General features: G+C 35.9%; 1 protein-coding gene across 1 annotated transcript; it reads right to left on the bottom strand.

Annotated features, from left to right (window-relative positions):
• Positions 1-518: 518 nt before the first annotated feature.
• On the bottom strand, positions 519-2,380 carry LOC122081540 (probable WRKY transcription factor 65). The gene is made up of 3 exons (XM_042648708.1): positions 2,081-2,380; positions 1,827-1,973; positions 519-1,381 (listed from the first exon to the last, which is right to left on the bottom strand). Exons 1-3 carry the CDS (start codon positions 2,209-2,211, stop codon positions 757-759), a joined length of 903 nt encoding a protein of 300 aa, XP_042504642.1. The 5' UTR covers positions 2,212-2,380; the 3' UTR covers positions 519-756.
• Between the last annotated feature and the right edge of the window lie 12,789 nt (positions 2,381-15,169).

Here is a 15,169-nt window from a genome sequence, read left to right as displayed (position 1 = left end):
TACTATCATTATATGATTTTCTATTTATCTATAATAGCAGAAATATATATTTTTTCCAAGTTTTATCTTACAACATGGTACAAAATTACTCCAAAAATCCAGAAACAATTTTTTTTTTTCTTGACTCGTAAACAACAAAAAATGTTTCTGACTTAGAAATAGTTTTTTGAAATGATAACGTTGCCATACATACCTTAAGGTTTTGTTTGATAATATTTCTATTGTTTTTGTGCCTAGAAACAACATAAACATGTATTTCCATTTTTGTGTTGAGAAACAGATTTTTGAGTTGAAAAAAACATTTGATAAACTTGTTTCCAGAATCGTTTCCAGCAGACATTGGTGTTTGATTATATCTGTTTATAGAAATGGATTCTAACTGGTGTTTGATAATTTCTGTTTATGAAAACGGATTCTAATGCTACTATCATTAACTACAAAATTGCCATTTTTTTAGGTGAGAAAAGAATGTTTTTTAGGCAAAGTGGGGAATTAGGAAGGGACGACTCTGATGCTAATTACAAAAAGATCAAGACAGAAATGGGTTATCTCTTTCATTAAACTAATCACCCCTCTTTTCATTATTTCCCACATTTTCCTTTTTTTTTTTTTTAACTAACTATTTGACACTGAAAAACCAACGTGATAAAGAGAGGAAAAAAAAAAAGTCGGGTCTGTTTTTTCAAAATCTGTTGTGTCGTATGGGCGAAGGCTTCTCTATGAGTAACACTAACGTAGAGGGCGGCGCGTGATATCTCATCCTGAGCTTCCGCAAAGCGGCGCAGCGCTCAAACCACACCGCCGACGCTCCTCGTCCTGCTCGAACACCCCACTCCGCCGGAAAACCAACGAGCATTCCGGAAGCTCCCCGAGATCGGCGTACAACAACTCGTCCTCTTCCCTCATCGGGAATAACATGGCCACGTCAGCATGTCCTCCCCTGGTGCTCTCCGCGCAAAACGGGCTCTCCAGTATGGTGGCGGAGGACGTGGACACAATATCAGAGAACCAACTGAAATCGTCGGTGGTGATCATCGGTTCTTCTCCCAGGTCCGCGAATTTCTCGTCCGGTTCGATCTCGGTTTGATTCCCGAAAACTAACGATTCTTCTGACTGGAGCTTGGGGGTGCCGGGCACTGCTTCAGGGGTGGAAGTTGATGAGGTCGTTGGGGACGTTGAGGTGGTGACAGCTGCGGCGGCGACGGCGGGAATAGTGGCCTCTTGTTGTTGCTGTTTTTGTTGTTGTTGGTTTCTGGAGGTCGGCCAAGGGTGGTTGTGCTCACACGCATAGGTCACGACAAGCATTGTGGGGTCCACACAGCTCCTCTCTACTTGCTTTCTCGCTGGGCACCCTTTCGAACTACTGCATCGATAGTATCCCCTGCCCAAATAAAAAAAAAAAAGATAATTTTATTTATTTTTAATGTTATTTTCAAACATCTGACGACCATTGGGAGGCTAATCAGAGACACTGCTATATCGGAAACTCTCAGGCGCATTGTAGTAAAAATGGCGTCCTGACTCCTGAATCCTCCCCTGGCTAAAATACGCCGTTAACTGAATCATCAACGAGATCACGTGACGGCAGCGGTACACCCTAAGGCCTAAACCAGTAATGAGTAATCCTTCCATGAATAACTGAAGATCCGTGATCTAATTGGCTCGTCATGGCCGCGCATGGTAGTGACTTCCTACGATATCCTACTATTGTATATACCAGGATTCCACTCCGATTCTCCATAGATTGGAATATTGGATGATGATATGACAGGTTCTCTCTAAAAGCCTAATTTAAAGAGAACTTGATTTTGATGTGTGCAGCAAACCTTGGGTAGGGAGAGCCTTTGATGGGTTTCTGGCCGTATTTCCTCCAGGCCCAAGAATCGGACGGTGGAGCTCCCTCTCCCTTGATCCGAGATCCGTCTATTTCCGCAATCGGGACCGATACAACCCTCTTCTGCACAGCTCGCCTACTGAAACATGGGAAATAGAGAGAGCAGTTAATATAAAGAGGCCTGTGAAAACCCACCGGAAGGAATCTCACAGTTCCGGCGAAACTGTATGATTTTAAATGGCGAACCTTTTCCTAGGAGAAGCTATCTTCCCATCGTTGATGATGCCGGAGACCGGAGATTCTGGTCTCTTTTCAGGAGTATTGATAGACTCTTCGAGGTGGGTGACAAAAGAAGAGTTGTTGTATCTGCCTACCATGGTAGAAGCTGAAACCAATTAATGAGAAGGAAGGGTTGTTCTACTGTGTGGCGTGAACATTAAAAGTGAACAGTAGAGAAAGAGAGATGGTATTAATGGACTTGAGATGAGAGAAGGACTAAAGAGAGATTAAATATGTGGAAGAGGGTGTAGAATAAGGCGGTTGGTTTTAATATGTTGACAGGTGGGCAGCTGTATAGTTTATAGAGGACGTGCAAGCAAATATGAATATATCAAATTAATCCCCAAAACTAAAATTATCTGCAATTGAAAGCGACCCTGCTATTACTTTCACTAAGTAAACCCTCTTAAAATGATAAAACAATTGAAATTTGGGATCACAATCTTCACATATTCACATGCACTCTCTCTCTCTCTCTCTCTCTCTCTCATAATTTATAAGAGGGAGGTTGAATTCACTTGAATTTTTTATTTTATGATGATCTTATCACCTTTGCCTTCATTTTGTTATTGAAGATTTTTTATATATCTTCCCCCGGAAATATCCTCTCCCGTTTTCAGTTTACATTTTATTGAAGTATTTGTAATTTTTTGTCAAGTACGAATATAGTTTCTTAGTTTTCAAAAAAAAAAAAAAAAATGGTTTCTTAGTTCTTAAGCTATGGACTGTGGAAGATGGATGCAAGGTTTCTCATTGAAAGATAGAATACTGAATTCATATTGACTTCGTCAATTACTAGTTAAAAATTAAGATAAGAGAGTATTTAATATTTTAAGCTGTGTTTGATTTGTATATTTAAAATAGATTATCAGTCTATAATGCATTCTTCAACCTAAATTTTCTCTATTTTTTCGCTTCATAAAATGTTCTAGACCCAAATTCTATTCTAATAATGTATACCAATTCAAGCTTATTTTTGGTTAATGATGTATACCAATTATTCAATTCAAGGAGGTAACGTAGTTGGTGAACAACGAACTTGATATGAACCGTAAGCTCGGACGTCCTAAGTTCACTGTTTTCAATGAAAATTGAATGGTTCTCATTCAACCCCAGTACCAACCCACGCTGCACACATCTAAGTACCGTTGATTTTTTTTTTAAAAGAGATTAGTTAGGGTTCATTTGTTTCTAAATAAAACTATTAATAATAAACAATAATTAAGTTATTATCAAGCCAATCAGTAGAAAATATTAAGATTTTTAGGGGGCATGGTTTCCTCTCCCAATAACAAATGGAGACTGAGAAACAATATTTAGCAGCATTATGACCATAGATTTAAGATTAAAATGATCAGAAAAATGAAAGATAGAGTTTTGCTTCTTCCATTCTCTCCCACTTTACATGGATATGAAAAGATATTAGAGGCCATTTTGACAAATTCTTACATGAACTTCTATTAAAATATTTTCTTAAAGGTTATAATTTTAAAAGCAATCCAATCGTTGTATATCAAGCTGTCAAAATGGATTTTGCTTGCCTCACAGTCACCTTTAGACACATGGCTTGACAATCACAAATTTGTGCTAAATAGCAATTACAATAAGGTAATAAAAAGATGCACTCTTTAAATAATGAGATAATTTTTCTTTACTACAATTAAAGAAAAAACAGTATTGTTGTCATCTCATAATTATTCTCTTCCCTATATGAAAAATGTTCGAAATGCTCTTGACATTGCTCTCAATCAGAGTTTCATCTAAACGCTAAAACCTATGAATGAGGAGATTTTTTTTTTCTTTATTATTGAAAGAAAACTCATATAATCTCTTAAATAAAACGATAGATTTCTGACACTAATGGTGCCAAAAGCCATTCCAACATGACACATAAAATTTTCCATCAAGTAAATAAATTATTCATATTATCATCTAGCTAAAAATTAATTGTTAGTTCAAACTAACATTTATTAAGTGTTGATATAAATATTAAAAATTTCTACCAAAAAAAAAAAAGATATAAATATTAAAAATTATTATTCAATTTAAATCACTAAGAATTGGAAAAATCCTATTACATGGTGGGGGCCATGCTTTTCAAACGCGCCATTAAACATTTGACATATGATCAGAGAATTCCTCATCAATCCAATCATGCATCTAATAACTTATATGGCAGAAACAGCCATATAAGTTGTGAATGTGAGCAAAATATATAAAATATAAGAACACAGAAAAGTACAATTTTTGGGCCTTGGAACCTTCTGCCTTAACTACCACAAAAAGCCAAGCAGCTGGTTGTTTGGTCTGGGGGTCTCAAACCGCATGGACCTAGCTCCCTTTGCATCATATGAACTGTGGTACTATCCATAATTCAATCCTATTTCTTAGTCAACATGAACTGATTATCCATTAATTAGGCCATTACTCCCGAATCCAACTTATTATTTTCCTAATTTAATTTTACGCAGTATAAAATGGCTTGTGTTTTCAAATAACAAAATCTTGGGTATTTGATCTTATCATACCAATACATTATATTGAAACAATTTCAAAAAACTATTAGTGCTATGAGATGAGTTACTGAGTATAGTATGATGGAGTCTGGAAAGTATGATCTCTCTTAGGACATCTCTCTATTAAAAAGGTAGCGGGATTCGGCTTTCCTAGGGGTAAGGTATTTCAAAAGAAAGACCAATGATCATAGATTATCAATAAACTTAGAATTAATTCTTCTTGAATTGATATATACATGAGAGTTAATGGGGATGTATTGTAAATTGGTTGGCAATATATGTATCTTGGACTGATATTGATTCTGATTAGTCAATATCAGTCTAGATCAGTTGATTTTATCCTTATTTTTTATTAAAAAAGAAAGATTTATTGATGGCTTTACACTTGATCTGACATTGATACCCAATTTAGGATCAACTAGATATTGATAGCAACATCAGCCGATATCAATTCAATCAATCCCATACCTATTCCTTACACCCTGATAACCAATTAAGCAGATCTTCTTATATTAACCTTTTTTTAATGAAAAAAATAAGAATATGTTTGGTTAACTATTAGTAGAAATGAGAAGAGGATCGATGGCATTCTTGATGAATTTGCATTAAGATACGGAGGGGTTGGGGTTTCTATTTCACTTCTTAATCATCAACTAATGTGTGTGTGTTTACCAAAAAAGAAAAATATGTGTGTGTATAATTCTCATTGATGGCGAAGCTTGGAGCGGGCTTTAACTACTAGTAGTAGAATATAAAATTTGGAACAATCAATACAATTGATAATAATTGAAGCCTTGAGAGGTTAGAAGAATTAAATAGTGAATAAATACTTCTTTGTTTTTTAATTCTTTTTTATTCCTTCTCAACAGGTTGTGATTCTTATTCCACGAGAACGATGAAAAACTTCATCCCAGGAAAAAAAAGAATAGAAAGTTCTTCTCGGCCTCTCCGCCGCTATCTCTGAAAATGGATCGATAGGAAGACTGGAAGTGGTGGTTTGTTTATGAAATTACGTCATAAATCTATTTATTTATGAAATTACATCATAAATCTCTCTCTCTCTCTCTCTCTCTCTCTCTCTCTCTCTCTCTCTCTCTCTCTCTCTCTCTCTCTCTCTCTCTCTGATAAGAAATGGATTTTGAAGAATAGGGGAATTGAATTCGAGTTTCAGAAGACTCCATGTGAAGAAGAAAGAAAGAGAAAGGGAAAAGAAGCATTTTCTTTTTCATTCTCTGTCACTATACATTTCTTGGCTATTTACAGAGTCACTAGCTAATCCTAACCGCACAGCTAAATTGGTTAATCCTACACACAAGTTGCTACAAGTTGCTTCCCTAGTTGTCATTTTCGAGCTTCACCCACTGCCTCTACTTCTTTACTATGCCATACAGTAGTCCTTTGTCCACATTGGATCCTTTCTTAGCCTTGGTGTCCTTCTCTCTTGTGCAGATGATGTGGCTGGCATTATTGGGTTTGGTGAAGTCTCTATTACATAATCCACATCCTCACTCCCTTCTTCTATTGCTGCTATGTCATTACTTGTTTTGCTTATAATCTTCACCTGATTTAACTTCACAGGGGCTGTACAAATTGTACCATTTCCATCCTCATCAAAAAGGACCTTGTCCTCAAGGTCCAAGGTGGGAAACTAAAGATTGAAACTCCTCCATACTTTCCCAAGAAGCATCCTCTAGTGGCAACTGTTCCCATTGTATCAAAATCTGAGTCTGTAATTTCCCTTTAACAAAAACTTTTCAGGCTGCCAAAATTGCTACTGGGATGTGAATAGGTTGATATGAGTAACTCAGCTGAGGAAGAGGATTGATTGCACTTTCTTGAAGAATGCCCTTGAAAGGTTTCAATAAGGTGACGTGGAACACCGAGTGAATTTTGCTTTCAGGTGGTAGTTGCAGTTTATAGGCCACATGACCCACTTTCTGCAAAATCTGAAAAGGACCATAGAACTTGCTACTCAACTTCTGATTTTGCATCTTGGAAATAGTTAGTTGCCTATATGGTTGTAGCTTGAGCCATACCCAATTTCCTTCATTAAACTGTAATTCTTTTCTGTGTAAATCAGCTTGTGCCTTCATTCGTTGTTGAACTTGTAACAGATTTTCCTTCAACTGATGCAACACTTGTTGTCTGTTGCTAAGCTCATGATCCACTACTTCTACTTTTGAAAAATCCGTAACGTAATCTGGAATCGTCGACAGTTCCCTTCCATATAGAGCCTGAAAAGGAGTCATGTCAATAGCAAAGTGTGTTTTTCTACTGTACTTTCTGTTATTCTAATAGAAAAGTGTGTTTGTTTAGTAGTTCTCAGTGTAAGTCTCTTGTATTATGCTCCGGCAGTCTCTGGCTAGAGTTGGTATCAGAGTAGCGATGATCACTGTGGCTCTTCAGCTTCACCCTTGGTTAGATTACTAAGAGGATCACATGATTCTCATATCAGGGCTATTAATCAGTGCGGATTATCGCTGATCTTTTTTGGATTTAAAATTATTCTATGTTGTTGGAATAATTTAGAGGTTTGCTTGAGATGTTCTTGATGTTCTTCCTTAGTAGAAGAGCAAATGAGGATATCATCAATATATACAGCCACAAAAGGTAGATCTCCAAATATAGAGTCCATCCATCTTTGAAAAATTTGAGAGGCTATATTAAGACCAAAAGGCATAACTGTCCATTGATAATGTTTATTAAATGGGACACTAAAATTTGTGAGTGGTTTACTCTCTTCAGTCAATTTAATTTGTCAAAACCCTGATTTGCAATCAAATTTGCTAAAATATTTAGCGGTTTTGGTTTTATGAATAAGAACATCTTTTCTTGGGATGAAGTATCTATCGAAAATATTGTTTTTATTAAGCCTCTTATAGTTGATTACCATACGGGCTTTCCCTCTGACTTGCTCAGCATGGTTGCGTACCATAAATGTTGGACTAGTATGAGGACTTGTTAATGGTTCAATTAATTTGAGTTCTTGTAACTCCTTTAATTGAATATCAAATTTCTTAATATCATCTTCAAAATATAAAACTGGTTTTACTCTAATGATCTTTAGTGGATCATCGAGTTGAATATGACAAGGCTTTTATCCCATAACTTTAATGAGTTATCACTAAAGTTATTAGATAATTCCTGATAGAGCCAACGAGTAGGTTCTAGAATTCGAATAGTTGGTTTTGAGGGAGAATTGGTATCGTAACCTCAATAGAGTTTAAAGTTATTTTTATAGAATTAGGAAAAATTGTTAAAGGAAGATGATTTTGTAAAAAGGTATTCCCAAGAATAAAATCACCATGTATGAAGGGATAACAAAGAATTTTGAGAATAATAAATTGTATATTATTCAAATTTTATGAACTTTGTACTCTAAAGTAACCAAAGGTCTTGTGACACCATGGACATAGATTGGTTTTTTCATCTTTTCCCAATAGTGTTCGAGGATTGCATTCCATTGACAGACAACATGTGTTGCTCCTGTGTCAATGAGGATATCAAGGCTATATTCTTCAAATTGTGGGAATTTAAATATACTTTTTACATAAATATGTCTATTTCCTTGATTTAATGACAGTATGAGTTCTTCTTTTTCTCCTTTATTAAATTCCAACTCATATTTATGATAAGAAAGCATATTTGGGTATCTGATTGTTTAGAAGACTACGTGGGATCATAGCTTCTAAAAAGTTGAGGATTATAAGGAGGATATTCAGAAATTGAATTCCTTCCTTGGACAAGAGATGACGAAGAAGATCCTTCACCAGGGGTAGAAAAGAAAAATCTTCTTTTGAGATGTAGAGTATCTCCAGAAGCCAAGATATCAAAGGTTTAGGGATTTCTTTGCGGTGCTTGAGGTTTTGGCAGGATGTCTATCAAAAGCCAATTTTCTGTGATCTTTGAATCATGCCAATTTAAGAGCCTAGGTTCTAATTCTGTTTTATAAGCACGTGGTTCAAAGATCTCAACTATTCTTTTATCAGCTGGTTGTAGCTTTGTAGAAGTCATATTAGTAAGTTCATGAATACATTTTCATGAGACCGCAAGGTTATGACTGTCGGATCTCATTTCTAAATTTTTGGTTTTGATCTTCAGAACTATTGAATCACAAACTGCAGGGTTTGTGATAGAGACAAAATAGTTTGGTTTGATTTTGAACCAAATATGGCCATGTGCCATATTAGATTTCATTTCTCCTATAAGGGCTTTTACAGGATTTTTTATAAATCTTTTATCAAAAAGGGCAGTAATAATTGGTACGTCCATTCCCTGCCTAAATAAAAATGTAATTTCAATTTGTATCAAACCTATATGAATATATCACAGTTGAGGGTTTTTCTTCTGCAATCTATTAATTTGATTAATGTTAAAAATCAGAAATTCTAATGTATTTTCATCAGTTTCCCAAGTAGTGGTGTTTCCACTGGCTTAATAAAAAAATATGGTGGTCTAAAGATTTAATTTGAGGATTTGTAGACCTCAGAATGAGAAAGTTTTTTATGTTTGTTAAAGCAAGATAGTAAACAAGAATCATTGATGGTAATATCTTCTCTAACAAGGTCTGAGAAAGCAACAGAGTTTTGTTCATATTGTGGAACTTATTGCAATTCTGCTTCTTCAGAAAGTTGACAAGCAGTGGTAGAGTGTATTATGAAAACAAATTCGACATCTGAGTTAGAACAAGAAGAAGTCAAAGCAATTTCTAATTCATAAAGGATGTCTTCAGAATCAGAAATCTCTGTTTCAAAAATGATATCAAATTTATTTTATTCTAGAAATTTAATCATTTTTTATGATTATTTTTCTGGTTAGAACATTCATTTGTAAAATGCCCCAATTCATTGTAAAGGAAGCAACGACAATCTTTTTTTGATTTACGTTGTCCCGTGAATTTAGGTTTTCTAGGTTGTTTACATACAAAACGCCTTTTTGAAAATTTATTTTTTGGTTAAAACCTATTTTTCAAGGCTTCCATTTCGCCATTTAAAATTTTTAATTATCTTATATTTTCTTGAAGGTTTATAATGAGAAGGTGGTTTACCAAACTCATAATTGGTTGAATAATATTTTCGACATAAAGCTGGGTTAACTTTATGTTTAATTGCCTTAGCTGCTTTAGTTTTGAGGCAGTTGTTAATAATAATGCGAAAAACAAAATTGATTCGGTTTCCTAAGGTATCTGAACTTCCTGAACTTGTAAGATATTCAGAATAATTTTTTACATATAATTCATCCCAAGGTGGTGGTAGTTTTGGAAAAATTTGTTGTAACCAATTATTAGAATGTGTGCCATCTAATAGATAATAATAATGCATGTATGCTTTTGCAAAGCCTTCAAAAGCATTCATGTCATGAAGCTTTAATTTTGTTAAATTAAAACTTATATCATCTATGTAGGTATCAGTGGGCCTGGAACCACAAAATTCTGTTTTTATAATTTTAGTAAATTCTTGAAGGATGTCTTCTCAACTATCAAAGTTAGCTAGAAGGTCAGCCTTCTTAGCTTTTCCTGCATCTGTGTTTTGGTATTTTCGAATAAATTGCAGAACATCTCCTAGTAAACTTCCTGCAATGTATTCAAAATTTTTTTCTTTAGACCATAAATTCTTATGATTGGTTATCATTATACCAAATGTTTGTGCCCAATCATCAATTATGGATTCATAGTCTTTAAAGGGTATATGGGTCAAGTCAAGATAGGTTCCTCCACGCAATATTGGTCTTGTTTAAGTCATCTTTTCTTTGGTAGAAAGATGTGGAAGTTATATCATCTTCTTCTTTGGTAGTGAAGATGTTGTTGTCTTCAAAATGAGTTCGGGCTTCATATTGAGGGGGCGAACTCAGGATCTTTTCCAAGATGATCATCGGAAAAAAATTTTCGTTTCAATTTAGAGCTAGACTCAGGTTGGTCTACAACTAGCTCTTCATTTTCATCTAAAGACTCATCCGTTGTTTCGGACTTGTCTGATTGATGATCTGTGATGGCTTGGATGTCAGTCTTAGATTCATCATCACTAGACAACATATATGCATGTTCTTTAAAACTGATTCGTGTTCAGTATAGAAAACTTGCATCATTTTTAAAAGTTTTTTCTATTTAGTTTGGTCTGAAGACCTTTTATATCTATATTTCCAATGATCTAAGACTTCTTTGTAGTAAGGATAATCATAGTCTTGATCGTTTGATTGGATCGTTGGATTATTAATTGTTGATATAACAACAAATTTAGAACGAGCAGTAAATGGTGGATCCGTTTCTGCTCTAGGTCCAAACCTGTCTATTTTTTCATATGTTCTATTAAAAGAAAAATAAGAAAAGTCCATTAAACTATTTAAAGTACTACTAATTCAAAACCCATACATCTCTTTCGTATTTTCCTTTCGGCTCTAATTTTGACAAGTTTTCGCTTGAAAAAGAGCTTAGTTGTTGGCAGATCAGTAAGAAAGAGACAGTCTTAGGTACCAGAATTACAGATTTAATCAGACGTTATGAATCCTTCTGCTTTCCCTTGTGCTTCAAGCATACAAGAAAAATATAATCATAGTTTTCATTCTAACCCTACTTTAGTATCTATTAGTAGTGATAAAGATGGGGTCTCTATCCGACACAATAGACCTTGGAATACCATATAGTTTGAATACAATGGAAGTGAATAGAGTAGCAGTTTTAGCTACATTAAAATGGGCTGGTAGTGCACCAAAGTGTGTAAACTTAGTTAATCTATCCACCACTACCATTATGACAGTAAAACCTCGAAAAGCCGGCAGCCCTGTGATGAAATCCATCGATATGTCCTCCCAAACCTACTGAGGAATAGGCAAAGGCTGCAAAAGACCTGCTTTGTTTGAAGTCCTGTATTTGGCCTGTTGGCAAATCAAACATTGGTTGACTTGAGTGGTGACATCCTGCTTCAAGGTTGACCAAAAGAAATAGTCAAGTATTCTTTTATAAGTCTTCAAAATTTTAGCATGCCCGCCTAAGGGACTATCATGAAATTCCATTAATATTTCCTATCGAAGATCAGAGGTAGAGCTGAGTCTTAGTTTATTCTTGAAATATAAAAGACCTGCTTTGACCTCATATCCAGTGCCCTCCAATTTTCTGTTCTGCCACTTTTTGTGAAGCGCCACCAATTCAGAATCAATGAGGCTTTCCTTTATCAGTCTGTCTAGGAATTCAAATCGCTGAGTTGAGACGGACATATATGAACTTTGGTTTTCATAGTTGGTAATTGTAGAGAGATCTCTTCAATGCCAGGTGCTCTAGACAAGGCATCGGCTGCATGGTTCTTCCTTCCAGACCTGTATATGATTCTGTAAGTAAACCCCATCAGTTTGCTTAAGTAGTGGTGTTGCTCTGGAGTTTGAATCACTTGGTTCATGAGCTCTTTCAAACTCCTATGATATGTGATGATAAGGAACTTTTGTCCTAGAAAGTAATGACGCCACTTTAGCATAGATTGGGAAATGGCATATAGCTCTCTTACATAGGTTGAAGCACCTCTCATTCTAGGAGATAGTTTCTTACTAAAATAAGCCAAAGGATGGCCTTCTTGACTTAGCACAGCTCCTATGCCTACTCCAGAGGCAACAGTTTCCACTTCAAAATCCTTGAAAGAATCAGGTAAAGCTAAGACTAGGGCTATGGTCATTGTTGTCTTCAATGCCTCGAATGCCCTTTGTGTATCATCATTCCAACAAAAAGCATCTTTCTTTAAGAGATTGGTAAGAGGTGTTGCTATAGAAGCATAGTGATGATTAAATCTTCTATAGTACCCCGTAAGTCCCAAGAACCCCCTCATCTATTTGATATTATGAGGTTTTATTCACTCAAAATCAGATCTTGACAAACGTTTTTATAGAATGACTGACCGCTTCCATAAGATTGGCGGTATCGATGATGAAAATCTCAAGCAGGTTTTCTTGAATTCTCTTCCAGAACCTCTTGGAGAAGAGACAACCGACGGGGCAAGAGAGGCATATATAGCAAATGGATCTTGTGGAATAAGACTTGGAACTATAACTGGAAGTGTGGGGAGATTCTCAAAGATTTTCTTCAGAGCTTGAACTGCTGTAGTGTGAGTAGAACACCAGGGAGGAGCGTGTTTACACAACAGCTGGTGAAGCAGTAAGGTATGTTTGATTTGTTGGGGAAGAAACTCTGTCAGACCAGCATTGTTTGAAGAATTCAAAGCACATATCTTTTCCACATCCTGTGCAGAATCTCATACAGACTTTCTCACAAAATGTTCCCATCCTCTATGGCAAAATCCTGACTTCTTCATTACACTTCCTTTCAAGAAGAATGAGGATGTCAACCCAACAAAAGCCATCCATCCAGGAATGAATCCAGAACATCTCATTTATTAACCCAAAAGGCATTACCATAAACTCATAGTGGCCTTCATGGCTTCGAAATGCCATCTTGCAAATGTCTTCTTCATGAACCCTGATTTGGTGATAGCCTGATCTGAGATCCAGCTTGAAAAAAATGCACGCTCCATGTAACTCATCTATGAGTTCTTCTATAGTTGGTATCGGAAACCTATCCCTCACTGTGATGGCATTGAGTGCTCTGTAATCTATCCAAAAACGCCATGTTCCATCTTTCTTCTTTACCAATAAGACTTGGGAAGAGAATGGGCTTGTGCTAGTCCTGATGATCCCTTGTTTCAACATTTCTGCAACCAGGTTTTCAATCTCATTTTTTCAAAAATAAGGGTACTTATAAGGCCTAACATTGATAGGCTTTGAATCAAGAAGAAGATATATGTGATGGTCAAATTCCCTTTGTGGAGGCAGCTTTTGTGGAAGGTCAAAAACTGTTTTGAATTCATGCAATAGTGGTTGCACTTCCAGAGGGGCTATCTTGTCGCTTGGCTCTGGTTCTGTGGACAGCTTCAAGTGGAACATAGAGGCTATTTCTTCACAACATGACAAGCTCTGAAATTGCTTTCTTTGAAAGGGTCATCATTAATACAAGGCTCACCCCTCAACTGCACCTTAACTCCTTCCCACTCAAAATCCATTGTGAGCAGTTTGTAATCAGTGAGTACAGAACCCAAAAGTTCAAGCCATTGAATTCCAAAGTCTATTTCTACCCCCTCCAATGGTAACATAAACAAATCAAGAGTAAAAATATGGCCCTGCATAGACAATGATTGACCTACATTGTTGTGTGCACAACAAGAATTCCCCATTGCCCACATAGACTTTAACTGTTTGTAGGGAAATATGAACAATCGCAATCTCTTTACAACCCTTTCTTGAATGAAATTATGAGTGCTGCCACTTTTTATTAGAACTTGGATATGGTGTCCTTGATATTTTCCCTTCAAATGAATAGTTCTTGGGTTTATTTGCCCTGCAAAAGCATGCATACTAATTTCATATAATGCAGAATCTGTAATGGTTTCATCATCATTTCTGAACAATTCATTTGGATCACAATCTTCATCATTTTCTCCTACTAGTAACATGAACTTATTTTTACACTTATGTCCTAGCATGAATTTATCATCACAGTAATAGCAAAGCCCTTTTTCTCTCCTAGTCTTGATCTCTGCAGGAGATAATTTTCTCACAGGTATAGAAGCTTTAGTGGTAGGTAGTGGTAAAGGTTTTGTGGCTGGTGGTGGTCCCATAAGACCAATGGAATTGGAAGATTGAGAGATTTCTAAGAATTTTTTAGATTAATATATTTTTGTTCATGTAGCTTTGCCAAAGCCATTGCTTGTAATAAGGATGCAGGTTGAGCAATTAACAACTCTTGTTTCAATTCAAGTTTCAGTCCAAAAATGAAAAAAACTAATCAGAAATGGCCCAAATAGACCACTTACCTTATAGGACAAGTTCTCAAATTGTTCTTGATAAGCTGTAACAGTGGAGATCTACTACAATTTGGCAAGGGATCCTTTGTGATCCTCAAACAGAGACTGCCCAAATCTCAAAGATACAACCTACAAAAACCCTTTCCACCCACTGATCAACCCACTGGATTGCATTCATTGAAACCAATTAAGAGCAGATCCCTCCAAGTGAAAAGAAGCTATCACCAATCTTTGATTTTCTGGAGTAGAATGAAAATCAAAGAATTTTTCAATCTTGAATATCCATCTGGAAGGATCATTCCCATCAAACTTAGGTACCACTAATCACTTGAATCTTGAGGCACAAAAATGAGGTGAGGACTGCTATAAAGCACCTTCTTGGGGCAACGAAGAATCACGAGCAGCTGATGGAGAATGATCAGCCCATGCTTCAATCTTGGCATCCATGGCTAACATGAATGTTTGCAATTGCTGAATCGATTGAACAAGCTTATCTAGTTTTTCTTCAGTGTCTTTCTTGTATTTGTCATCTAACTTGTTTGATCTTGTACCCTCAGCCATTGTAACTCTGAAAATGGAGCAAGTCAATGAAATCACCAATGATAAGAAATGGATTTTCAAAAACAGGGGAACTGAATTCGAGTTTCAGAAGACTCCAAGGGAAGAAGAAAGAAAGAGAAAGGGAAAAGAAGCATTTGCTTTTT

The sequence above is a fragment of the Macadamia integrifolia genome, chromosome 6 (genome assembly GCF_013358625.1).
Source record: "Macadamia integrifolia cultivar HAES 741 chromosome 6, SCU_Mint_v3, whole genome shotgun sequence".
In the NCBI taxonomy this organism is placed as follows: Eukaryota; Viridiplantae; Streptophyta; class Magnoliopsida; order Proteales; family Proteaceae; genus Macadamia; species Macadamia integrifolia.
Note: the sequence above shows the minus strand (reverse complement) of the source record. Positions and strands in the feature narration are given on the sequence as shown.